This window comes from Leptonychotes weddellii, chromosome 1, assembly GCF_054177405.1.
Source record: "Leptonychotes weddellii isolate Sample4059 chromosome 1, ASM5417740v2, whole genome shotgun sequence".
Classification (NCBI taxonomy): domain Eukaryota; kingdom Metazoa; phylum Chordata; class Mammalia; order Carnivora; family Phocidae; genus Leptonychotes; species Leptonychotes weddellii.
In genome coordinates, this window is record NC_138369.1 from 22,002,356 (window position 1) to 22,026,234 (window position 23,879).

At 48.5% G+C, this 23,879-nt stretch overlaps 1 protein-coding gene across 7 annotated transcripts in view; it reads left to right on the forward strand.

Annotated features, from left to right (window-relative positions):
* The window catches only part of FLNB (filamin B), a 142,516-nt gene that overhangs the window by 72,206 nt on the left and 46,431 nt on the right, over positions 1-23,879 (forward strand). For all 7 annotated transcript variants that reach the window (XM_081819475.1, XM_081819430.1, XM_081819435.1 and 4 more), the window contains exons 6-20: positions 625-702; positions 1,849-2,011; positions 3,009-3,206; positions 5,805-5,942; positions 7,508-7,634; positions 9,403-9,539; positions 10,817-11,010; positions 12,184-12,297; positions 13,116-13,259; positions 13,402-13,525; positions 13,862-14,022; positions 15,037-15,127; positions 15,417-15,586; positions 21,029-21,146; positions 23,401-23,663. In XM_081819475.1, the coding sequence (XP_081675601.1) occupies positions 625-702; positions 1,849-2,011; positions 3,009-3,206; positions 5,805-5,942; positions 7,508-7,634; positions 9,403-9,539; positions 10,817-11,010; positions 12,184-12,297; positions 13,116-13,259; positions 13,402-13,525; positions 13,862-14,022; positions 15,037-15,127; positions 15,417-15,586; positions 21,029-21,146; positions 23,401-23,663 (2,220 nt within the window). The remainder of the gene's footprint in view (positions 1-624; positions 703-1,848; positions 2,012-3,008; positions 3,207-5,804; positions 5,943-7,507; positions 7,635-9,402; positions 9,540-10,816; positions 11,011-12,183; positions 12,298-13,115; positions 13,260-13,401; positions 13,526-13,861; positions 14,023-15,036; positions 15,128-15,416; positions 15,587-21,028; positions 21,147-23,400; positions 23,664-23,879) is intronic.

Sequence of the window (23,879 nt, forward strand, 5' to 3'; positions counted from 1 at the left end):
ACAATGTTTAATAAAATAAAGGATACTTTGGATTTAGCAAAGGCCTTGTGAATTGAGGTTTTAGATGCTGATGGCCAAAAGAATAATAACAAAATTGATGCTTTACTCTCTTCCCAGGCCGACTATCTTTGGTTCCTCCCTCAGGGCCTTTGCACATGCCGGTCCTGCTCCTTACCTTCTTAAGACTCGATTTTATTCCTAATGCTTAGCACCATCTGAAATTCTAAGTTTACTGGCATATGGTCTGTTTCTCCCACTGGGGCAGTGATTATGCCTGATTTGTTTTATATTTGGTACCTGACACTGGGCCTGGCATTCCATAAGCTCTTAATAATTACTGAGCCACTAAAGGTTGAAGTGACTTGCTTTATGGTCCCTCTCATCTACCAAGTTCCAACCCTGGGACAGTAGGGAGTTGTGACTTGGTTATACATTCTTGCCACGTGACTTTGTTTCTGTGACTTTTGGCTGCTGCTTTCCTGGGGCATCCTTCAGCAGTGGTGGGGCAGGAAATAGCCAGGACAGGTGCCTGACCTGGCAGCTCACTTCAGGGCCTTGGCTGGCATGGCGTACTTTTACTCACACCCAGCACCTTCTCTGACTATTGCTCATTTTCTGTCCTAGGCACAAGTGACCCCCGACAGCGACAAGAACAAGACATACTCTGTGGAGTATCTGCCCAAGGTCACCGGGTTGCACAAAGTAAGATGAGGTTTCATGGCTATTGCTTGGACTGCTCTTCTGGGCTTGCATCAGTATGTGTGTAAGAGGGTATCTTAGGAAGGTTGAATTCTACTCAGTTCTTTGCAATGTAAGATTGTTTTTAACTCCATCTGGGTAACAAATGGTTGTAGCTACGTGCCTGGAGTATAGATGCTATGGGTTCTTTGTCTTCAGTGCTTCCTTAAGTATTCCCCTTTCGGGTGCTCTGGAGGGTCTATCTGTATTGAAGCCTGAGTGTGGAGAGGGCCAGTTGAATATAGTCCAGTGGCCCAGTCATGTACCTGGAGAAATGGTGGGGGTCTAGCCCGCAGGCCTTTTGTCTCAGCAACATTTTGAGTTCTGTTTGAGTGGGTGTCTAGTTGGCCTATAGGACAGGGACCCAGAGAGTCTTAAAGAGAGTAGGGTGATCCAGGAGTGTGTCTTTCCTTAAAAGAAAGCCTTCAACAGCACACACAGGTCAATCCCTGTGTACCATGCCAAAATTTTGAGACATAGACCATACTTACTACCTTGGCCTTCAGTGAATTCACGTGGCATCATGGCTATCGATTTTTCTTATACCCTTAGGACATCAGGAATTTGGGGGGAAAAAATCCTGAAGGGAGCATTTATGATGTAATTAATTTATTCAATTCATATGAAATCAACTTCATACCCCTTAAAATTTAAAAGATGAGAACTGACTCAAATCTTAGATGAAAATCTATACTGTATCTCACATGAGTGATCTTGGTCCCTTGAAAAACATTTTGACTGTAGGTTTGAAATCCTGGAACTGTGCCTTATATTCTGGGGGGACCATGGCCCCTTCTGCAGATGCCTTAAAGGGTCCAATGTCTACAGATTGAAGTAGAAGTATTGGTTCGCCTCCTATTAAAGAGGCCACTCTTATCCAATGTAAACATTTTTAGTTCGCTAAAGGCATGTTGTCCGAGGCCCAGCCATGTGGTAGATGGAGCCAGGTAGGAATCCCACTCAGGCCACTTAACCGGGGCTCCTGGTTCCAGCTACCCTTGTATGGATAGTTAGGAGGATGGAAGAGGAGATTGCAAATGCATGTGGCTTGACATGGGCGCTCCCTGGGCAGGGAGCAGTGATTATATCCCATCTGTCTGTCACTCGTAGGTTACAGTCCTCTTTGCAGGACAGCACATCTCCAAGAGCCCTTTTGAAGTGAATGTCGACAAAGCACAGGGAGATGCCGGTAAAGTTACTGCAAAAGGCCCAGGCTTGGAAGCTGCCGGAAACATCGCCAATAAGCCCACCTACTTTGACATCTACACAGCAGGTATTGTGGATCAGGCTTTCTTCCAGAGCCTGAGATAATCCTCGGGCACCCCAAGGCTTGGGATGCCTGACCTTTTGTCTTTTAAATCAAACCACCGCCAACAAAAGTACCCTTTTTCAAGTGTGTTAGTTATTTACAGATTTTTCCAAACCAGCTTTTTTCTTTTTTTTTTTAAAGATTTTATTTATTTATTTGACAGAGAGAGCACAAGCAGGCAGAGGGAGAGGGAGAAGCAGGCCCCCCGCTGAGCAGAGAGTCTGCCGTGGGGCTCGATCCCAGGACCCTGGGATCATGACCTGAACCGAATGCAGACGCTTAACCAACTGAGCCACCCAGGTGCCCTCCAAGCCAGCTTTTCTTTAAGATCTTACACTCAAGCTTGACTTTGATTATTAATAATTAGTCAATTTCTGTACATATTTCTGCCTTGGCTAAATAACTGTTCCAAAGAAACTAAGTTTTAAGAATCATCTACTAGGAGTGCCTGGGTGGCTCAGTCAGTTAAGCGTCTGCCTTCAGCACAGGTCATGATACTAGGGTCCTGGGATCGAGCCCCATGTCAGGCTCCCTTCTCAGTGGGGGGCCTGCCTCTCCCTCTTCCTCAGCCCCCCCCCGCTCATGCTCTCTCTCTCTCGCTCTCTAATAAATAAGTAAAATTTTAAAAAAAAGAAGCTTTACTAGACCAAATTCTATGCCAGGTCCGGGGGTGCAGGGAGGAATGATAAGACACAGTTTAAAAAATTTTTTTTTCTTTTTAATGATACAGTTCATGAAATGTCATCTTTCTTTTCAATGTAGAAAATTTTAAAAATAGAGAATGGGGGGAAAAAAGGAAAGTTTATGACCCTCCTAGCCCAACCAGAAAACAGTTGTTAGCATCTCGGTGTGGACTTTCTGAGCGCCTGTCTCCTTCCATCTACACTTCGCGCCTGCGCTCATCCGCAGGGAGTGTTCTGAGAAGATGACCTGGGCTCCTGGAGTGCTTGCTCTCTTCCAGGTGCTGGTGTGGGTGACATTGGTGTTGAGGTGGAGGATCCCCAGGGGAAGAACACTGTGGAATTGCTGGTGGAAGATAAAGGAAACCAGGTGTATCGATGTGTGTACAAACCACTGCAGCCCGGCCCCCATGTGGTCAAGGTCTCCTTTGCGGGGGACACCATTCCCAAGAGTCCCTTCGTCGTGCAGGTTGGGGAAGGTGAGTGCTGGGGTGGCCAGCTATACCTGCTTCTGGCCTTTAGGGTGACTGTGCGCACAGCTGGGCTCCGAGGCCAGGAGAAGAGTGGGGGCCACGCTGGACTCGTGCCTGTCCCCTTCCTGCCAGGGCCCCTTCGGTGGGAAGCGGCTTGCTGTGTCCTCAAGATACTCATATTAACATCTTCCTGTGAGCCGAGCAATGACCTGAGTGCTTCACTTGTATTAACTCATTGAATCCTTCCCAAAACACTCACACAGGAGAGTTGTCCTCACTGAGAGATGCAGGACTGAGGCCGTGTGGGCCGTTGGTGCCCGTGGCTGAGGTTAGCAGGTGTGGCACTGCCCCGTGGCCCCCACTGCTTGGCCTTTACTAGTCACCACACACTCGGCACCACGGCATCTGCTCATCACACCAGCCGGTGTGTTCCAGGCGCTGGTGTTATCTCCAGCTTGCAGGTGGAGACACCGAGACTTAGGTGACGTTAAGGCATCAGTGAGCACAGACTAGGCATCCGTAGAAGGAGAACCCAGGTCTCTGTCAATCCCTTAACCCTGCTGCTAAACCCCTTCTGCAGCCAGAGCATGCATTTTTCTCTAATGTTAGGCTCCTTTTCCTTCAGACTTGGTGGTTCTTTTTGTTTTGTTTTGTTTTCCAACTCTGCTGCCTTTTCTAACCAGTACTTGCCTTTCCCTGTTCTGTCCTCTGCCTCTGCGTCTGTAGAGCTGGCTTCCTCTTCTGAATCCTGCCTCTGGGTCAGCCTGGACCCCGAAGCTGTTGGCTTCCTAACTGAGAGCACTGGGCCAGAGGCACCTCGCTGGGTAAGGGCTGGTTGAGTGGGACTTCCGTGCCCGTTCTCTGTGCTTCCCGCACACGTCAGCTGGGCCCGTGCTGTTGGTGACCTCGGGACATGACAGTATGGGCATCAGCATCACTTGTCCAGCAAGACCCCAAACCCACTCTCTAATTGCATTGAAACCTGTGTAAAACAACTCAAAATGGTGGAGGATCTGGTGGTTTCCTTTAGTTCCATTTAGTGTTTATATGAACTGAGCAGTTACCCTTTTGATGTTGAGACTATTACCCGTGTTCAGAATTTCCATGAGTGTTGGGGTTGTTTTTTTTTTTTTAAGGCACATTAAAACCCTCCGCGGGAAGTCCTGTCATCCTGTTGTGACTTATTTCTGGTATGACCAACTTTTCTCCTTTTGACAAAAAAAAAATAAAACCAACATATTCATAAACAAAACTCTCTTTGACATAAGGCAAGAAAGCATTTTTAACAGCTTTCCTGTTCTAATACTGTTCTCTGACTTCCTCTCACTCATGGACAATGCTTATCTCTCATGTGTCTATCCATCACTTGTACTATTTAGAGTTTAATTGATAGGGTTTTTCTTTTGATGTACTTCCACTACTTAACTGATTTTATATTAAAAAGAATCTTCATCCCCCTTTCACAATGGAAAACCAATGTCACTTGCCATGAAATGTGGCCATAAACTTAGGTTCATCCACGAACCACCTAAAATCCTCTCTAACTCCTAGAGTGTGGGTATGTCCTTCCAGAAGCAGTTGTCTGCCAAATAGCCAGCTGAGGACATTGCAGGGAGGAGGGACCAGAGGAGGCATTATCTTCTTTCTATGGAGTAAAGAGTTTCATCCTCTGGAGTCTGTGATCCCACTCCTGGCATAGAGAAAACTCAAATGTGCGGTGTTAGATTTGGAAAGGAAAAGCTACTTAGTAAACAACATGCATGACATTTTGCCCACTGCTCTCTCACTTCTATACTCAAAAAGGTCCCCTGTGTTGGCAAAGAATTCCTAGGGTACGAGGATGTGTTTTATCAACCTTCTGATGACCCCCATGGAACGGTAGTTTTGTGGACCTCTCATGTAAGAAATTACTAGAAGCTACTTTGGTCCTTAATTTTTAGACTTCTGACTTTAGGTTTTTAAACTAGATCCAGAAATCAAATGGAGAGTGGTGTTTATTGCTAATTGTTGCATTTATAGCCACCCACATTCCGATTACCTGCTGACAGCACTAAAATGTTTGTCTGCTTTGGCCGAGTTGGGGTTGAACTGGTTTCTTTTTTGAGCTATCCCCTGGCTCTTCATGTGGAAGACGATCACATTTCGACTTTTAGAAATGGCCGATCCAAAGTTTGGAACATGGTCAGATGTTTTCAAGTGCTACATTTTCCAAGTAGACTTGAAGAAGTTCGGTCTTTCCAATTACTGGGCCCTTGAGTGTGGCAATGAGATTCAACTCTCCTTCACCACCAAGAGGATAAACGCCAGGATTCAGCAGGTTCCAGGAGCACAGCGAATGCAGGCTGTGCTTCCCCTTCTTTCTTTGCCAAAGTAACCCCCCACTTCCTCCCCCACCCCGGTCCCTCTGCGGTGTGGCCGGACAAAGTTATGTTGTGTCCTTATTTGCTAGCCTGGTGTGCTCCCTGAGCAGGACCCCTAGCCTCGGGCAGCTGCTGCAGGCTCTGTGCAGAACAAACATTTTCTTGGCGGGTGGCTCCAAGTTACCTTGGCTTGCTCAACTCTAACGAATGAAAGGTTGAATTGATGTCAAAACTGTGTTTGCAGCCTGTAGTCCAAACGCCTGCCGGGCCAGTGGCCGGGGCCTGCAGCCCAAAGGCATCCGCATCCGGGAGACTGCAGACTTCAAGGTTGATACCAAAGCTGCTGGAAGCGGGGAACTTGGTGTCACTGTGAAGGGTCCTAGTAAGTGCTCCTTTGTTTCTCCATCTCAGGTGTGACTTGGGCCGGCTTTGCAGCCATGGCGTATGGATTTCATCCCCCAGCCCGTTTTGATCGATCCCAGAGAGAGCGGTATCAAAGAGTTGAGGCTATCTGGGCTCCATGGGGAAGGAGGCAGTGATTAGTTATGTCTGCCCTGGGTGCAGTGGGACCAGTGGTGGCCTGACAGCCTCCCATATTAAGGCTTCTGGGAATAGAAAAAGCAGTGATGTAGTGGAGTTTGGAAAGTGCTGTCCTTGGAGGGACAACCTGAAGTGGCTTACTTTTTATTTGAGGAAACATGGGCTCGAGAAGAAGGGTCTTGCCCAAGGTCACACAGCTTGTAAGCATCTGAGCTGGAATTCAAGCACCGTCTCCAAAGCCAGTAATTTTCCCACTACAGGTTACATTTTATAGACTATGAAATTATGCCAAGTACCTAATTACTATGATCAGTGCTTATAGAAGGAAAATAAAATTCCCTGAGATTAAGTTTTCTTTGTAGATAAATGCTGTGCGCAGAGGGGTGGGTTGCACTCTGCAACTCCTTCTTCTTCCCCGTTCGGGAAGGGAGACCGCAGACGCGAGGATGAGTGCTCTGTCCGTGTTTGCCCCTGCATTTCGGGCTGCAGACGTAGCAGCCCTCCGCGGGTTCATGCCTTGTGGGAACGTGCGCAGCCTCTGTGTTGCTCCCACTCTCTGTATCCCCAGCAGGCTGGGGTGGGAGTGCTCTGAGCTCCAGAAAGTTAATATTTGATCTCAGAGCACCAGGCTGTGGGGAAGGCTGTGTTCGAAGGGTGGCCAAGGTTCTACACTGCCCGGACCTGGAGCCAAAAGCTGCTCTGGGGCTGCCCTCCCCTCTGGCTTGTTATAGGAGCCAAGGAGGCGTTTTTTTCTGACCTTGGATTCTCGCTTGACTAAGTGGCTTTCCCAGTGGTTTCCCTTTTATGTCAACATAAAACAAATTCCTACCTGATGGCTCAGTCTGGAGTTTGTGGTACAGCATCTAAAACCTGTCCTCTTGTAGGTAGCATGTAGGAGCCTTCTCACTTGTGCTGTCCAGCTTTAAAAAAAGATGTGCCAGGACAGTAAGCTGAAACCCATGCCAAATACTCATATAAGGACTCAGTTCCTCCTCAGTTTTGTGAGAGGCTAAGACAGCTAGCGATGATCGTTAAGAAAAATTAAGATAGGACTAGGTTTGTCTTTTTTTTTTTTTTTTTTTTTTTAGGACTAGGTTTGTCTTTACACAGACCCAGGAGGTCGAGGACCTGTTGGCCCCCGCCTCTAGATAAGCCTCTCAGAGAGCCTTCGAAAACCGATTAGCTGGGAAATCTTCCTTTTCCCCCACACTTTGAAGCAGAGATGGGCCTATTTTTAGGCTTGGATTAATCTCCCAGGTTTTGAGGGTGTCCCATTCTGAGGCAGCCCACTTGGCTTCCCTGTGCAGCTTATGTCTTGTGGATATTGCTGCCTTTCTGTCCTTGCCTTTGGATTCTTGTTGGGAGCCTGGAATTGCTTTGGAAGGATGGTGTGCTTTCTTCCCACAGAGGGTCTGGAGGAACTGGTGAAACAGAAAGGCTTTCTGGATGGAGTCTACGCATTCGAGTATTACCCCAGCACCCCAGGGAAATACAGCATCGCCATCACGTGGGGGGGACACCACATTCCAAAGAGGTGAGTCTCCAGTTGGAGTTGCGTCTTCTCTGGAGGCGTGCTCACCCCAGAGCAGGCTCACGGCGGTTACTTCCCCGGCTGCAGGAGGGAAGGAGATCTGCTTTGTTGAAAGCTTTTTTTGTTTTTGGTTTTTTTTTTTTTCAGAACAGCACACAGACATTTGGCCTGTTCTCAAAAACAGCAGAAAGTCACTGTGGTTTCGGTTGCCTTGCTTTAAATCAAATGCTGGCGGTTTGGGTCTGGGGGGAGGCAGGGAAGCCAGAAGGAGCAGTAATAGAGAGCAAATGGGCTGTGTGTCTCTACACCCTTATATAAACTAAGATTCTCTTTCTTTCAATGTGTGCCTCTGTTCAGGAATGCCATGGGGATAAAATCTGCCATGGTTTACATTAAAATTCTCTATGTGAGTGCAGTCAGGAGCCAAGGGACGCAGTCTACAGCTTTGCCTTGTGGGCATCACGGTTACCCTCCCCTCTTCACCCTCTCCAGCTCTCCTGGGGGCAACTTTAAACTCTGAATAAATTCCATTTACCTTGAGAAATATCTGGGTATGATAGGGTTCTGAGAATCTAAGCAAACTTTTTTTTTTAAGATTTTTTTTTTAAAGTTGGGGTGCCTGGGTGGCTCAGTCCATTAAGCGTCTGCCTTCGGCTCAGGTTGTGATCCCAGGGTTCTGGGATTGAGTTCCACATCAGGCTCCCTGCTCCAGGGGGAGCCTGCTTCTTCCTCTGCCTCTGCCTTTCTCTCTGTTTCTCATGAATAAATGAATAAAATCTTTAAAAAAAAATACAAAATAGGGTGCCTGGGTGGCTCAGTAGTTTGGCGTCTGCCTTCGGCTCAGGTCATGATCACAGGGTCCTGGGATCGAGCCCCATGTCAGGCTCCCTGCTCGGCAGGAGGCCTGTTTCTCCCTCTCCAACTCCCCCTGCTTGTGTTCCCTCTCTTGCTGTCTCTCTCTCTGTCAAATAAATGAAGAAATCTTCAAATAAATAAATAAAAGTGTATTTATTTAAACAATCTCTACACCCAACATGGGGCTCAAACTCAAAACCCCAAGATCAAGAGCTACATGTTCTACCAACTGAGCCAGCCAGGCACCCCCTTTGCTTTTTTTTTTTTTTTTTTTTTTTTTTAACAGCTTATTTGTTAAAAAAAAAAAACAGACTCATTTGTTCATGTGTGAGATAAAGCCAAGCTTAGTTTTCTTCTTACATATATATATTTTTTAAGATTTTATTTATTTATTTTAGAGAGTGAGACAGCACAAGTAGGAGGGGCAAAGGGGGAGGGAGGGAGAAAATCTCAAGCAGACTCTCCACTGAGCGTGGAGCCCGATGTGGGGCTCAATCCCAGGACCCTGAGATCATGACCTGAGCTGAAACCAAGAGTTGGACACCCATCCGACTATGCCACCCAGGTGCCCCTTGTTCATATAATATAGCAGGATACAGGAAAGTAGGCACTCTCTTACCTTCCAGAGCTCATGGTCTGGTGAGCCCTACACTCAAAAGGTGAATGGCCAGAAGGATAGTGTGAGGCAGGGTGTCTTGAGTGCCCACCTAGTGGCTACCCGAGTGCCCCGAGGCAGCCCCAGTACATTATATTGTTGACATAACAATGGCTGTGGGGGCACCTGTGTGGAGGAAGGGCTTGGCTGGACATTGGGACTCCAGGTAAAAGGAGTGGAAAAAATACCTGCAAACAGCTTATGGCTGTATTTAGTCCCTTCTTTGCTCTTCTTTAATGCTTTTTGTTCCTTTTCTCTTAGCCCCTTTGAGGTTCAAGTTGGCCCTGAAGCAGGCATGCAGAAAGTTCGTGCATGGGGCCCTGGCCTCCACAGCGGGATTGTCGGGCGGTCGGCGGACTTCGTGGTAGAGTCCATTGGCTCTGAAGTGGGGTCTCTGGGTAGGTGGAAGCGGCTGGCCAACAGCTTCTGAGGGGCTGAGATGACATGAGGCTTGGTCCCAGTGTCAGACTGAGAGCTGGGGCCTCCTCCAAGCCTCACTCCCCTTGGCCTCCTGACCCCCCAAGTCCAACTCTTAATACTGCTGTGGGATTGCAATTTTCATTTTCCTCTTGCCCTTCAAGTTGCCCTCTGTCTCTTCTTCCATTCATTCATCCGCTAAACCTCACGGTAGAGGAGCTTCCTGCGGATGTTGTGCTTGAAACAGTGCTTGGAACATAGGAGGCACTTAGCAAATATTGTTGATTGATTCTTAGTTTAGATGAATTAATGAATTTTGCTGAAATTAGAAATTTGGAGAATAAATATTTTTCGGAGCAGAACAGTATATGTTAAATACACATCTGATGTATACAGGATTACTTCAGAACAGCAGTCAGCAAACCTGCTCTAAAAAGGGCCAGAGAGCAAATATTTTAGTCTTGTGGGCCATATTCTCCCTGCTGCAGCCGTGGTAGGCACGAAAACAGCCAGAGAAAGGACGTAAGTGAGGGAGTGTGGCTGTGTCCCAGCAAAGCCTTATTAAATACAGAAGTAGATAGTGAGTCAGTTTGGCCCGCTGGCCATAGTTTAATGACTATCTGTTTCAGGTAGTAAAAGTAAGCAGACTTGGATTTAGTATTTCCTTTAGTATTTCCTTCTAGAGAGAGAATCAGTGTTTTGGTATGATATTAAACCTTTGGCATATCCTTCTAGACTTTTTTCTTTACATGCCCACGTAAATATTCATCTTCCACAAAAAATATCTAGGGATGATCTTTCTGTCTTCCTGCCTCAGATAAATAGAGGCTGTGTCTTGATTTTCCATGGCTTCTTTGGAATTCCATTGCATGGATATGTCTACCGTTAGGCTCTCCGGTTATTTCCACGGTTTTCTTTAGAAACAGTGCTGGGTACATATACTTTGTACCTAACTGTTTACGCATATTCTTGATTATTTCGTTCAGACAAAAACCCAGAACCTGATTTGATGGGGCAAAGTGTGGGCATTGGTTTAAGGTTTTCGTTGACTTGCCTTGTTAGATGATGTTTAAAAAAACATAAAAATCCAGCCCTTCCACGTCTAGTGAAGACTCAATAGGCTTGGTTTTGTGGGAAAGGGACAGACACTGATTTCAGGCTTCTGGCTGATACTTGCTTTGAGGGAGTGAGCTGGTGGTAACATAGAGTAGATTTTTCCCACCATGCAACCAGGGGTCCCTCTCACCCTGTCCCCCAGGCTTTGCTATTGAAGGCCCCTCCCAGGCGAAGATTGAGTATGATGACCAGAATGATGGGTCATGTGATGTCAAGTACTGGCCCAAGGAACCTGGCGAATACGCTGTTCACATCATGTGTGATGACGAAGACATCAAGGACAGCCCATACATGGCCTTCATCCACCCAGCTGCGGGAGACTACAACCCGGATCTGGTGAGTCTGTCTGTCATGTTTCTGTGCTCTCTTCCTGGCTCCTGGCCCTCTCCGTGGTACCCAGAGAGTGAGCTCAAGCAGCATGTTGAGGGACGGCAGCAAGGGGCCATGTAGAGCTTAGGAAGGACACTGGTCTGACTTGGAACCCTGGTAGTACCGCTTAAGTACTTTTCTTTTCTTTTCTTTTTAAGATTTTATTTGTTTATTTGAGAGAGAGAATGAGAGACAGAGAGCATGAGAGGGGGAGGGTCAGAGGGAGAAGCAGACTCCCCGCTGAGCAGGGAGCCCGATGCGGGACTCGATCCCGGGACTCCAGGATCATGACCTGAGCCGAAGGCAGTCGCTTAACCAACTGAGCCACCCAGGTGCCCCCACTTAGTACTTTTCTAATGCTGGGCAAGTCACTTAACCTCTCTGACTCTTGATTCTTTTTCAAGTGGGAATGATAGCAATGTCTGCTTTCCAGCGTTTCTGGGATGATTCAAGGAGCTAACGTGCATGAAGTGCCTAGCTCATGCAGGGGGCTGCGGAGGCTGCTCTTCATAAATGAAAGGTGTTCTTTTTCTCCCCAGCTCCCTTCTCTTAAATTGGAGCAGTGTTTCTAAGAGCTTCTGTCACACTCTTAGGAGGCCGATAAGCATCGAGTCTGAGGCAGGCTGGCTGCTAGGAGGAAGCCTCCACACTCCCATGTGTGCAGGCTGCCCTGGCCCACACAGGCGGCTCTTCGTAGGCTGGTGTCGGTCTGGGCCGGTTGCTATTCCTTGTTGGCCAACGGCTGGTCCTTTGTTCTCTCTGGAAGCTGTAAACCTTTGGAATGTCTGTGGTAAAGGTTCTGAGCCCCCTCCATGTGGGAACATTGAACCTGGGCATGGCTGGAGGTCCCTGCCCTGGTTACTAGTTGTCTATATCTGTTGGGAATAAGGCATGGAGCCCCAGGCTAGTTTGGGGCTTGGTTTTTGAGAGTTTTCTTCCTCCTGGGAGGTTAATGATACTGTGTTTAATTTCTGAGTTACAACCTACTTGAGCATTTTCCTTCCCAAACCATCCTGTTACATAGGTACTGTGAAACCAGACACAGGTGGTTTTGTTACCTTGTTCCCTGGTCACTGGTTGTTATAGAGGGGGTTTCGTTGGGGCATTGTACAAAAAGAGAATCATTATTCTTTGCCCCAGGTCCAAGCATACGGGCCAGGTTTGGAGAAATCTGGGTGCATTGTCAACAACCTGTGTGAGTTCACCGTGGATCCTAAGGATGCTGGAAAAGCTCCCTTAAAGATATTTGCTCAGGTAAGTTTCCAGGGGCCACCTGTGCAGGTAATTACCAGGAGACACGATCTGTCACTGTAATGGCAAGTTGCTCAGTTCATCTGATCCTCAGTTTATTCATCCACATATTGGGAATCATAAGAATATTTATTATTAAATGGGATTCTAATATGTAAAGCGGGGTGCTTTTCTCATTTTTATGATTTGTATTCTTTGGAAACAAGGCTTGATTTCAGATTTCCCTGTACATGTCCTTCAGTGTGGTTAAAGCTACCTAGGCCATGACAGGAGGTTTGTAAATAAGAATTTATTAAATATGTTTTTCTAATTTAATTGAATTTGGCCCAGGAATTTAAATGCAGGAATTAAAATTAAGAAGTACTTTTTTTTAAGGTTTATTTATTTATTTTAGTGAGAGAGAGAGAGAGAGAGAGAGAGAGTGTATGTGAGCACATACCTGAGTGAGGGGAAGGGCAGAGGGAGAGAGAATCTCAAGCAGACCCCCGCTGAACATGGAGCCTGATGCCAGGGCTTGATCTCTAGATCCTGAGATCATGACCTGAGCTGAAATCAAGAGTTGGACACTTAACCAACTGAGCCACCCAGGTGCTCCCAAATTAAGAAGTATTGAGTTGCCATGGCTTTCTATTAGAGTGATTTGCTCTTATGAAAAACAAATAAATACAGGCAGTGTTTTATCATCTGTGGTGATGGCATATCATAGTTCCATGTTTTGTTGGATGGGTGGTGACCTGATGGTCTTGGGAAGCCATGGCGGTGCTGTTTGATGAAGACCGTGTGAAGTCCAGTTTCTCTTCTTTGCCCCTGCTCTTTTGCAGGATGGGGAAGGCCAGCCCATTGACATCCAGATGAAGAGCCGGATGGACGGCACGTACGCCTGCTCGTATACCCCGGTTAAGGCCATCAAGCACACCATTGCTGTGGTCTGGGGAGGCGTGAACATCCCACGCAGCCCATACAGGGTAGGTTGTGAAGAATAATCCTGGCCATTGTATGAAAAAGCCAAGTCCTATGGCGGGTCTGGGCTCCATGCTAACTAACAATGTTTCACTGGGTCCAAGTGGAGGAAAACTTGGTTATAACTTTCTGCCGTGTTCTTTTTAGGTCAGTATCGGGCAGGGTAGCCATCCCCAGAAGGTCAAGGTGTTTGGGCCAGGCGTGGAGCGAAGTGGACTGAAGGCAAATGAGCCTACTCATTTCACAGTGGACTGTACTGAGGCTGGGGAAGGTGAGAGGGGGCTTCCCCCAGTGTGGTAATTGCTGCTCCTTGAGGAAGCATGTTCTTTTTGGAACATTCGAAGGACAGTGAACTTTGAGCCAGAAAGTAGTGCACCTGAATAGGGAATTGTTCATCTAATGAGCGTCTGTGGCAGTTCCTTGGTGATCTTTGCTAATCCTCCATTCCTCCTCCAAAGCCCTGACTTAGCACCATCCCTTTGTCAGGCTTGTTACTGGAAACTTCCCAATTGCTTTTTTGGGGTGTTAGCTGAGCTGAACTAGAAGCGATTGCATGGGACATGCTGTTTCTTGTACCCTGGTGCGCTCATAAGCTGGTCTGTTCCAGGTGATGTCAGCGTTGGCATTAAATGTGATGCCCGTGTGTTAAGTGAGGATGAGGAAGACGTGGACTTTGACATTATTCACAACGCCAACGACACGTTTACGGTCAAATATGTGCCTCCTGCCGCCGGGCGATACACTATCAAAGTTCTCTTTGCATCTCAGGTGTGTGTTTGGACCTGGGTTCTTTCTGGCCACCTGTGTGCGTATTTCCTTTTTTTTTTTAAAGCAATAGGGCAGTGTCTTGAGAATTCTGCTCAGGTTTTCCTCTCTGGTTCCTGAAAACCATGAAGGGGGGAAAAAAAAATAAGCAAAAAGCACCCAGAACTAAATTATTGTCATTTTCTAACAAAAGTGAGGCACGGTGTATTCAGTGGTTATAGCAGGGCTCTGGCAGGAGACTGGTTTGTTATAAACGCTTGTAAAGTTTTTGATTGAAATGAACTTCTAGACGTGTTCTGCTTCGACCGCTTTGAAGTAATGGCTTTGGCCTTGACCCCTAAACTTTTACAGGGAGAGGAGCTTTGAACTTTCAAACTGAGCTCATATTTACTTATGATAGGTGAGGATAAGGCGAGTGGTACCTAAAACGGAACAGTGGAATCCTGGTGATTCAAATTAACCTTGCATAAGGATAGGAATGTCAAGAGAGAAAGTTTTGTGCCTGAAGGTGTTGGTCTTGAATTGACTTCGTCCAGTTAACCTGTTCTGCCTTTATTCTGATAACCTGCACCATTGTGAAGAATTATAATCCTTGTATTTCTGATCAGCTCCTCCCATTCCCCAAACCTTAGCTCCAAGCTGTACCTGAGGACATGTCCTTTCGCCCAACCCTATATGTTATTGTCATTTGGGGTTTTATTCTTGGTAGGATTTTTTGCGTACTAAGTACTCAACTTTGGTGTGAAAGGCTCAGAGTTTTCAGAATCGTTTTTAGGAAACCTTCCTTCCGCTGTGCACTAAGCAGGTCAAAGCCTGTGATGGAGGGGTCCAGGCATTTGTAAGTGACCTTCGGTGGCCCCTACCTGAGGCTAGAGTACAAAGACTTGACCCGTGGGGATGGAAGTTTGCCCGCCGCCCGCCAGAGTCACAGAGGTCTCCCCCCTTGCGTTGGGCAGAAGGCTAAGCTCTGGCAGACGATTCAGGGGCTTTCCTACTGAGATAGTGTCTCCCCTACAGGAAATCCCCGCCAGTCCTTTCAGAGTGAAAGTTGACCCTTCCCATGATGCCAGCAAAGTGAAGGCAGAAGGCCCGGGGCTCAGCAAAGCAGGTAAGAGAGCACGCGGAAGAGGCCATCATGGAGGCCTTCTGCAGGCCAGTGGCCAGGGGCATGTTTGGTCCAGGGACCTTGAGGGCCTCGTCTCCACCCAGGGTGGGTGTTCTGTTGGGAGTCCCATTCAGCAGGGGCAGTGCTCCTGCCCGAGCTGTTGGCAGTGCTCCGGCCCCCGTCGCCAACCGCCTTGCTAGGGCTGGTGCCGATGAACCTGTCAGACTGGTTGTTGAAGAGTGAAACCACGCCAGTCAGGCCTGTCTCCTCACTTCACGGTCTATCCTTCCAGGTGTGGAAAACGGGAAACCAACCCACTTCACGGTCTACACCAAAGGGGCTGGAAAAGCCCCGCTGAACATACAGTTCAGCAGCGCCCTTCCTGGAGATGCCGTGAAGGACTTGGACATCATCGACAATTATGACTACTCCCACACCGTCAAATACACACCCACCCAGCAGGTAGGGGCCTTCCCATTGCCCCTTCCCCCTCAGTGCTGGGCTGGGCCCTTTGGACAGCAAGGCTCTGATCTGTGCTCTGTTGAGGTGCTCCTCTGTGGGTGAAGGGCTCTTCGTGCCTGTCATTTTGAGCCTCTCCAGGAGCACTGGCAAGAGGCCTGGCTGGTTCTGTGAGGCGGGCCTGAAGGTTTCCCTAAGAACAAGCAGGAAGCTAGAGCGGGAAGCTAGCCCGACTCTCTCCATCCCCGCCTCCCACCTCCATTTTGGCTTTCAGCAGAAACAGGGAGCTCTTGAAATTTGGAACCTAGTATCTTCCTCTTATTCCACACACTCTCCCATCCTTACCAGCTGCCCTTCATTCAGTCTTAATTACTCATAGGGGAGGAAGGGCGACGCCTTTGTGTTTTCTTGCTGGCCCTTTATGTAAGGTGGTAGAGTGGGTCTCTCTCAAAAGCCAGTTCAGCCTTTAGTCCCTCAGGCCCGAAATACTATCTAGGGCCCCAGATTGTCCTCTTACAAAATTCAGGAACACACACAGGATATTACGATCCAGGCCACTTTGCTCTGATTATTTTAGGCAAGAAGCACCTAAAAAATGACCTCTCTGCCTCTCTCTGTGAATTCTTGTTTAATTTGTTCAAAATTGGGTTTTGCTTCATGGCCATACCTCTGGGGTGTGAGGAACAGGTAACCCAGAAGAAAAGCCTGGATTTTACTATTTTTTTTTTTTTCAAGATTTTATTTATTTGAGAGAGAGAGAGCGAGCAAGCACAAGGGAGGGGGTCAGAGGGAGAAGCAGGCTCACTGCTGAGCAGGGAAGCCTGATGCGGGACTTGATCCTGGAACTCCAGGATCATGACCTGAGCCGAAGGCAGTTGCTTAACTAACTGAGCCACTCAGGTGCCCTGGATTTTACTGTTTTTTATGCATAGCATTCTACACGGTCATTCGAACGTCTCAGATTTTTTCTTAATACACCCGACCCTTAAGGAACCTTATAGTGTAGGTGCTTTCAGGTCCTGAGGAAAATAGTCCCCCTTCTGTGAGGTGCTCTTTGTAGGAGAACAGGGGGGATGCTTTCTGTAGAAACACCACCCGAGAAGCATCCCTCCTGCCTGGCCCTCAGTGAGGCGCTGCCCAGAGTCTAGTGGGAAGGAATGAGGGGTACGGTGAGGATGAGGGGTGTGGTGCAGGTGTCCCCTTGCACTGGGGGCTACATGTCCTTGGAGATGGACTCTTTGGCGGTGGGAGGGGTTGTCTGGGGTGAGTCAGTACAGATGTGGTCTCTTACATCCAGACGTCCTCCTTCCTGTGGTTTTTGTTTTTACCTTAATGAGGGGTTCTTATTAGTGATGGTAAAAATACTTTTGTACGTAGAGTAACCTTTTATCATCAGGCTGCTCAGTGCTAAGTGGGTAATTATTTTCCTGCTGACGCTTCAGAAGGCTGGCGGGAGCCTCACCATTGGGAGCACTGGCTTGACATCATCCTTGTTGCCAATTCTCCACATTCCTTAGGAGAAGGTACCAGAAAGCTTGGCCACGCACACTGGTCAAGGTCACAAGGTCTTAGACTCTTCTAAAAACATCTTGCTTTGTCCTCTATCTATAAACCTTTTTGGGTTTTGGCTGAGCTTCTAGAAAGTAAGTTGCAGACATTAAGACGGAGTCAGGTTTTGGCCTGCACCCCCAGAAAGGGCTTCAGAACCTGTTGCCATTTGGGGCAGAGGTGGAGGCTAGAGAGGGAGGCTTCTTAACTTCAAAATCACACAAGGTCAAGTTCATCCATTTCTTGGAGAACAGCAGGTTTGTCGGCAGGCTCAGTGGCTGCTTGGGGCTTTGCTCAAATGCTGCCTGTCTTATGTCCAAGGAGCCTGGCAGAGTCCTGGTGTCAGTCCCTGCCTCCAGTGTGAGCGGTGCCTCTCTGGTCCTTCTTGTTTGGCATTTAGAACAAGATTTATGGTTTCAGTTTTTGGGCAAGTTGCAGTTCTGCATATTTTTCTATGGCAAAGAAAAAATTGAATTTCTTCTCTTGGATGATGAGTTCCCCAACAATGGGATATCATGTCCTATATATATCTTTCCATCCCTAGTCTTGAGCACAGGGCCTGATGCTGTAAGTTCTCCACATGGATTTATGGCTTAAAGGGTGAATACACAAAGTGGAGCTTCTGCTCACAAGCAGAGAACTTTGTAGGGACAGTGGGGCCAACACATCCTCATGCACCTTTGATCTCTCTTTTCTGAAGAGCGGCATACAGCTCAAGATTGGGTTAAATAAGCTTGCCTTTTGAGATGTGCCCTTGGATGTGGTTAAGAGGCCTGGGTCAAGGACGCCTGGGTGGCTTAGTCGTTGGATGTCTGCCTTCGGCTCAGGTCATGATCCCGGAGTCCTGAGATCGAGCCCTGCATCGGGCTCCCTGCTCGGTGGGAAGCCTGCTTCTCCCTCTCCCACTCCTCCTGCTTGTGTTCCCTCTCTGTGTCTCTCTCACTCTGTCAAATAAATAAATCTTAAAAAAAAAAAAAAAGGCTTGGGTCAGCCCAGAAGGCCGTGCCCAACATGGAGGCAGGGAGTATACTTTGAGGGCTGGTGCCCAGAGGCGCACCTTCTTGTTGTCATTTTAGGGAATAACAGGCTGGAACTTTCTAGAAATGTAGTTGTTTGGTGTGTGGAAAGATGGCAATGGGTCCTGGCCCAGGGGGAGCGTGTCGCCCTCAGAATACAGGCCGTGCTGTGTGAGGAGCTGTTCCCTGCAGGGTCTCTGAGCCGCAGCTTGATGATGCCCGCTGACCTGCAGTGGACCAGTCACGGTCATGTCAGAAGGCAGTGGTCAAAGCTCGTTTTGCCTTGGTGGGGTGTCACTTGTTGGGCTGGGGCTTGAGGATCCTCCCAAAGGTCAGACAGAAGGCTTGATTTTATGGAAGGGAGATCGCACAATGCCATATTCGCCCACGGATTTTGCCTTCTGTGCTTTTGGTTGTCTGTGACCTCAAGGGACTTCAGTCTCTCACCGCATAGTCCCTCACGTAGAGCGAGCACTTTGAGAAGCTGGTGGCAGCAACTCCATGACCCGCCAGGTCAGAAACCACTGGGAATCGGCAACCCCACCTACTTCCTGGGGGTGCCTCGAGGAGACCGTGTGGGTTCACTGAGCCCCCTGCCTGCTCCGGAGATCTCTGGAGGAGGGGGCTGTGGGTGGCTCACTCGATCCTGTCCTCACCTGAGCTCTCAGGTCAGAGTCTTACATTCGTGTGTTGTGCAGGGTGGGGTTAAGGTCTCAGAGGTGCAGAGGGGAGAGAATAAAACTGTCCTGCAGTCAGCAAGGCCATGGTGAAATGCACCAGAGGTCATTGCTCCGACATTCCTGATGTCACCCCCCCCCGGGGGAAAAGCACAGTCCGTTCCTTAGCTGGGGCCCAGAGGAAACCTTAAATGCTACAGCCCATTGCAGGTGTAAGTCCCTTAAGATTTCTTCCTCCCCCTTGTTAGGTTATTTGAGGTAGAGTTCATTTCCTTTCTGAGTTTTTGTTTTGTTTTTTTCATAACTGGTAATGAGAACACACTTTCTTTTATGGGATGGGTAGGCTTAACTGAAAGAGGATTTTTCCCTCTCCTGTGGCACTCCAGAGACGCAATCAGAAGACTTCCAGGGCTGGTGGAGAAGGTTTTTCCATGACCCATGGTCAGCCGTGAGGCCTCTCCTTCAAGGAGTTAGGGGCTTGTGGGCAAATGCAAGCTTGGGACGAGCTGGCATGATGGGAATGCCACGGTGGCTGAAGCCACGAGTCACTCCCTGACTTCCTTATTACAAGGAGGAGACCTGTCCTGTCCTGGGCTGGCTCTCAGCTTTTTTGGCTCGGACCCGTGCACGTTCTACCATGAAACGTTACACCCTTGAGGCAGGGGGCCAGTTGGTTTGTGTGCACTGCCAATAAATCCTGGAGAATCAGTCCTCCCTCCTTCATTGATGCAACCAATTTTTTTCTTGGCTTTTGTCCCCCCTTTTTTTTATTATGAAAAGCAATGTGAGAAAATATATGTGGGCCAAAAGCTACACCCTTTTAACACTTGATCACTGACAGCTTTCACTAGAACCTGAATTCTGGTGAGCCCCCCCGGATTCTTGGGGGGCATCGTCTCTCCCTCTACGGCCTTTCACGCTATGCCCGGGGTGTTTGAGGTGAGGGAGAGCTTCATCTACTGAGATAGCTGTGGGCTTTAATGGAGCCTGGGTTTGGCAGGGAAGGGAACTTAGCCACCAGGAGAGGGGAAGCCAGCAGGGTGTGGGCCGGGACCGGCCAGAGGAGAACCGCCCTGCACATGCGGTCGTACGGAGCTCCCATGGCCCCCGGGGCTTCGAACAAGGGGCCTGCCAAACCCACAGGCAGGATTCCCTTCACACTTGAAACTTTTCTTTCCGTGACATAGATGTGGGAGTTTAGAGGCTGCTTTAGTGTGCAAATCCCTTTCACAGTCTGGTGGCCTGAAATTGATTTCCGAGACGTAGAAAAAGCTGGTTTTGTTCAGTGAGAGGCTCCCATAGACGGCAGCTTTACCCGTGGCCGTGATCGGATGTGTGCTGGGCAGGAGGAGGTAGTATGGCTGAGCAGCTGGGACGCGGGTCTGCGTGCCGCGGTTACGAGGTTCAGCTCTCACACTACCAGGCATGTGATTTGGGAGAAGTGACTCTACCTCCCTGAGCTGTAGCTTCCTTTCCTGGAAAAATGGGGACAACAGTGGGAACCACCCCTTCAGACTATTTGGAAATTGAGTCAAGGAAATGCTTAAAAGCACAGCATACAGTATGCTTATTAAGTCGCCCCTGTTGTTCTTAGCTGTTCTGATTTTATCTCACTTCTCGCTTGTTTTTGCCATGGGGCCAGAAGCTTAGAGAAATACGTCTGTGGTGTTTCTAAATCCACTGGAGTCAAGTGCCCTGTGTCTCTGGAAGAATTAAAGATCTAGAAGACAGGTTTAAACAACAAGTTAGGGGGCACCTGGGTGGCTTAGTTGGTTGAGCATCTGCCTTCGGCTCAGGCCATGATCCCAGAGTCCTGCTCTTGCTCTTGCTGAGCGGGAGCCTGCTTCTCCCTCTCCCACTCCCCCTGCTTGTATTCCCTCTCTCTCTCTCTGACAAATAAATAAATAAAATCTTTAAAAAAAATAAAATAGGGCGTCTGGGTGGCTCAGTTGTTAAGCGTCTGCCTTCGGCTCAGGTCATGATCCCAGGGTCCTGGGATCGAGTCCCGCATCGGGCTCCCTGCTCGGCAGGAAGCCCGCTTCTCCCTCTCCCACTCCCCCTGCTTGTGTTCCTGCTCTCGCTCTCTGTCAAATAAATAAATAAAATCTTTAAAAAAATAAAAAATTAAAAAATAAATAAAATAAAGATAAACAGCAAGTTAGATGTTGGTGCCCAAAGGTACCCTCGATTTCCTCTCGTTCCAGGGCTGCATGCAGGTGCTGGTGACGTATGGCGGCGACCCCATCCCTAAAAGCCCTTTCACCGTGGGCGTGGCCGCTCCGCTGGATCTGAGCAAGATCAGAATTAATGGGCTGGAGAACAGTAAGTGCGTGGATGCAGGGGAAACGGGTCACTGAAGACCACCCACCGGGGCCGCCAGTTAGATACCTTTCACAAGACAATTTGCAGGGAAGCAGCCTCTGCCATAAGAGACCTTGCAGTGGGACGGACGTGGGTGTGAACTGGGGCCGTGCAGCGGGGTCGTTCTGGGACCTTACCTGCGCTTAACCTCCCCGAGCCTCCATGCCCTCATCACACAGTGGGGGAGGGGTGGTCAAGAACACTGACATTCGTGGGAATATTTTGAAAGGTAAATGAGCTCATAATTCAGGGGCTGGCACGTTGTCAGCCTTCGGTAACTGCTGCCATCACAGTGGGATTGTTTTCATTGCAAAGAGAAGTTGGGACGCATTGCTTTCTGGTGACTTTGTACTGTGCTCGCTGTCCTTGGCCATGGGATCCACATGAGGGTGGACAGTAGCATAAAAGCCAACTCCCCGGCACTCAGAAACCGCGACTCTGATGCAACCCCCACCCCCACCCCGATATTCCTTTGGCTTGGTAGGTATCTTGTTAGCGTAAGCTCATCTGTTTTAAAATGTTTTCATTTGTTGTAGTAGGGAAAATTCCAAACATACAAAAGTAAAGACAGTAGAATATAAATACTGATGTACTTACCGCTCAGCTTCAGAAGTTCAACACATAATCATGAAATTCTGCTTTTTACACAAAGTAAGGCATAAATCCATTTTCATCTTAAAAAACACCGTTGAGAGTAAACTCCACTCTCTCCATCACCTCTTATTCTTCCTGGGGGGAATCAGGGTTATCTGTTCAGTGTCTGTCCTTTCACACTTTCTCTCTACATCTGTATGGGCACATGCGCCAGCAGCAAATGTTCGGCAGTGTTCATTTTGCATTAAAGTCATGCCTGTACACCCATATGTTTGCAGCCTGCCTTTTGACATGAGCAGTGCATCTTGGAGAATATTCACACCTCTGTCCCCTCGTTGGCACGATCTGCCATGTGGCTGAAGCCTGGCCACACCTCCGTAGCACGCACACAACACACCTGTTTTCAGGGTCACGTGGGGCTCAGTGCATACCTCCTGGGCAGGCCTCTTTGGTCTCAGTGGACCATCAGTGAGCACCTTCACTCACCTGTGACTCAAATGCACAAGCTGTGAATGAGGCCACCTCCCAGCTCTGGGTTCTGTGAAGCCGTCCCTGGAGGGCAGCCAGCTCTGAGCATATGAAAGTCACTGGCCAGTCCTTTCATGTGTCTCCTCATTGCTGCTTCCTCTAAGACACCTAGGGCTTCAATTCCAGACCAGGAAAAACACAATGCCAATTAGGAAAAGCCTTTGGTCCATGGTGCTCCGAGGCCGCCTTGCTTGTGGTTCGGAGGTGCTGGTCTTGGGAGGCCCCATACTGCCCTAGAGTCAGGATTTCCCTGGCTTGTGGTGAGAGCCCTGTGCTCGCAATGCTGTCATTTTGGTTCAAAGTCCTTTCCCTTTTTTTGTCAAATACAACACATGGATTTTCCGTGGCCCTGCTTTACAGAGACCTTTCAAATATCGGCGCAGTACAGAGAGTCAGTTCTTCAGGCTCACTTCGGTGCCCCTGCATTGGCCAGCTCTGTGACTTTTGCCTTGTTGGCTGTGGGATTAAATTTGCTTCCAAGAATTAGTAAATAAAACACTGGCTTATGGGAATGTTTTGATAGAAAGTTAATACCAAAAGTAAGTAAAGCAGAGAGGACAGTGTCAGATTATAATTTACTAGTTGGCAGAGCAGATTGTGGGGTCCAGTAAATTTATGTGTGAGTCCCACCTTTGTGGTCTGCTGCGTACGGCACCCTGGACACATTCCTTAACCTCGGAGCCTCAGTTTCCCCATCTGTTAAAGCCATTGGTAACTAATAAATACCCTATAGTGTTGTGGTAAAAATTAAAGGAGGTGATGTGCTGTACTCAGGCCTGGGGTTAAAGTGCCGTCATTAAGTAACCAATCATTATTGGTTTTTAAGTAACCCGTCATTATTGTATCAGTAAGCGTCAGCTATCATTGTTATTAATATCATCATTAGTTAGTAGCTGTTCTTATACTGGTTGTTATCCAGGGAAATGCTGATTATCCCGACTCAGTCTTGCTTCTTGTCCTTGGTATCCGCCCTTGCTTGTTGCCCAGGCTGAGATAATGCCTCGTGTCCAGGGAACCCTCATTGTTCTGCTCTCAGCTGTTCTTGCTGCTGAGAAGGGCCAGCTCATCACTTGGGCGTGTCCCCCTTTTCCAGGAGTCGAAGTTGGGAAGGGTCAAGAGTTCGCCATCGACACGAAGGGGGCAGGAGGCCAGGGGAAGCTGGATGTGACGATCCTGAGCCCCTCGAGGAAGGTTGTGCCTTGTATGGTGGTGCCCGTGGTGGGCCGGGAGAGCAGCACGGCCAAGTTCATCCCTCGGGAGGAGGGGCTGTATGCTGTAGACGTCACCTACGATGGACACCCCATGCCTGGGAGCCCCTACACGGTGGAGGCTTCACTGCCACCAGATCCCACCAAGGTCAGCTTTCGTTTCTGTACCGGGACTTGTCTCCTATCATCAAATAGAACACGGGAGTCCTTCACTGATCCTGCTTGACCAAGGCCTGTAGAAAATCATTTTCGGAGGAAGGTCCATTCTCAACGGCTGACAGAAGTTGTCTCTCCTACAGTTCAGCCGGAGGGGTCCCTTGGGCAGCTGGGTGTCCTCCCCACTGCTCCTCTTGCTCTCTGGCGG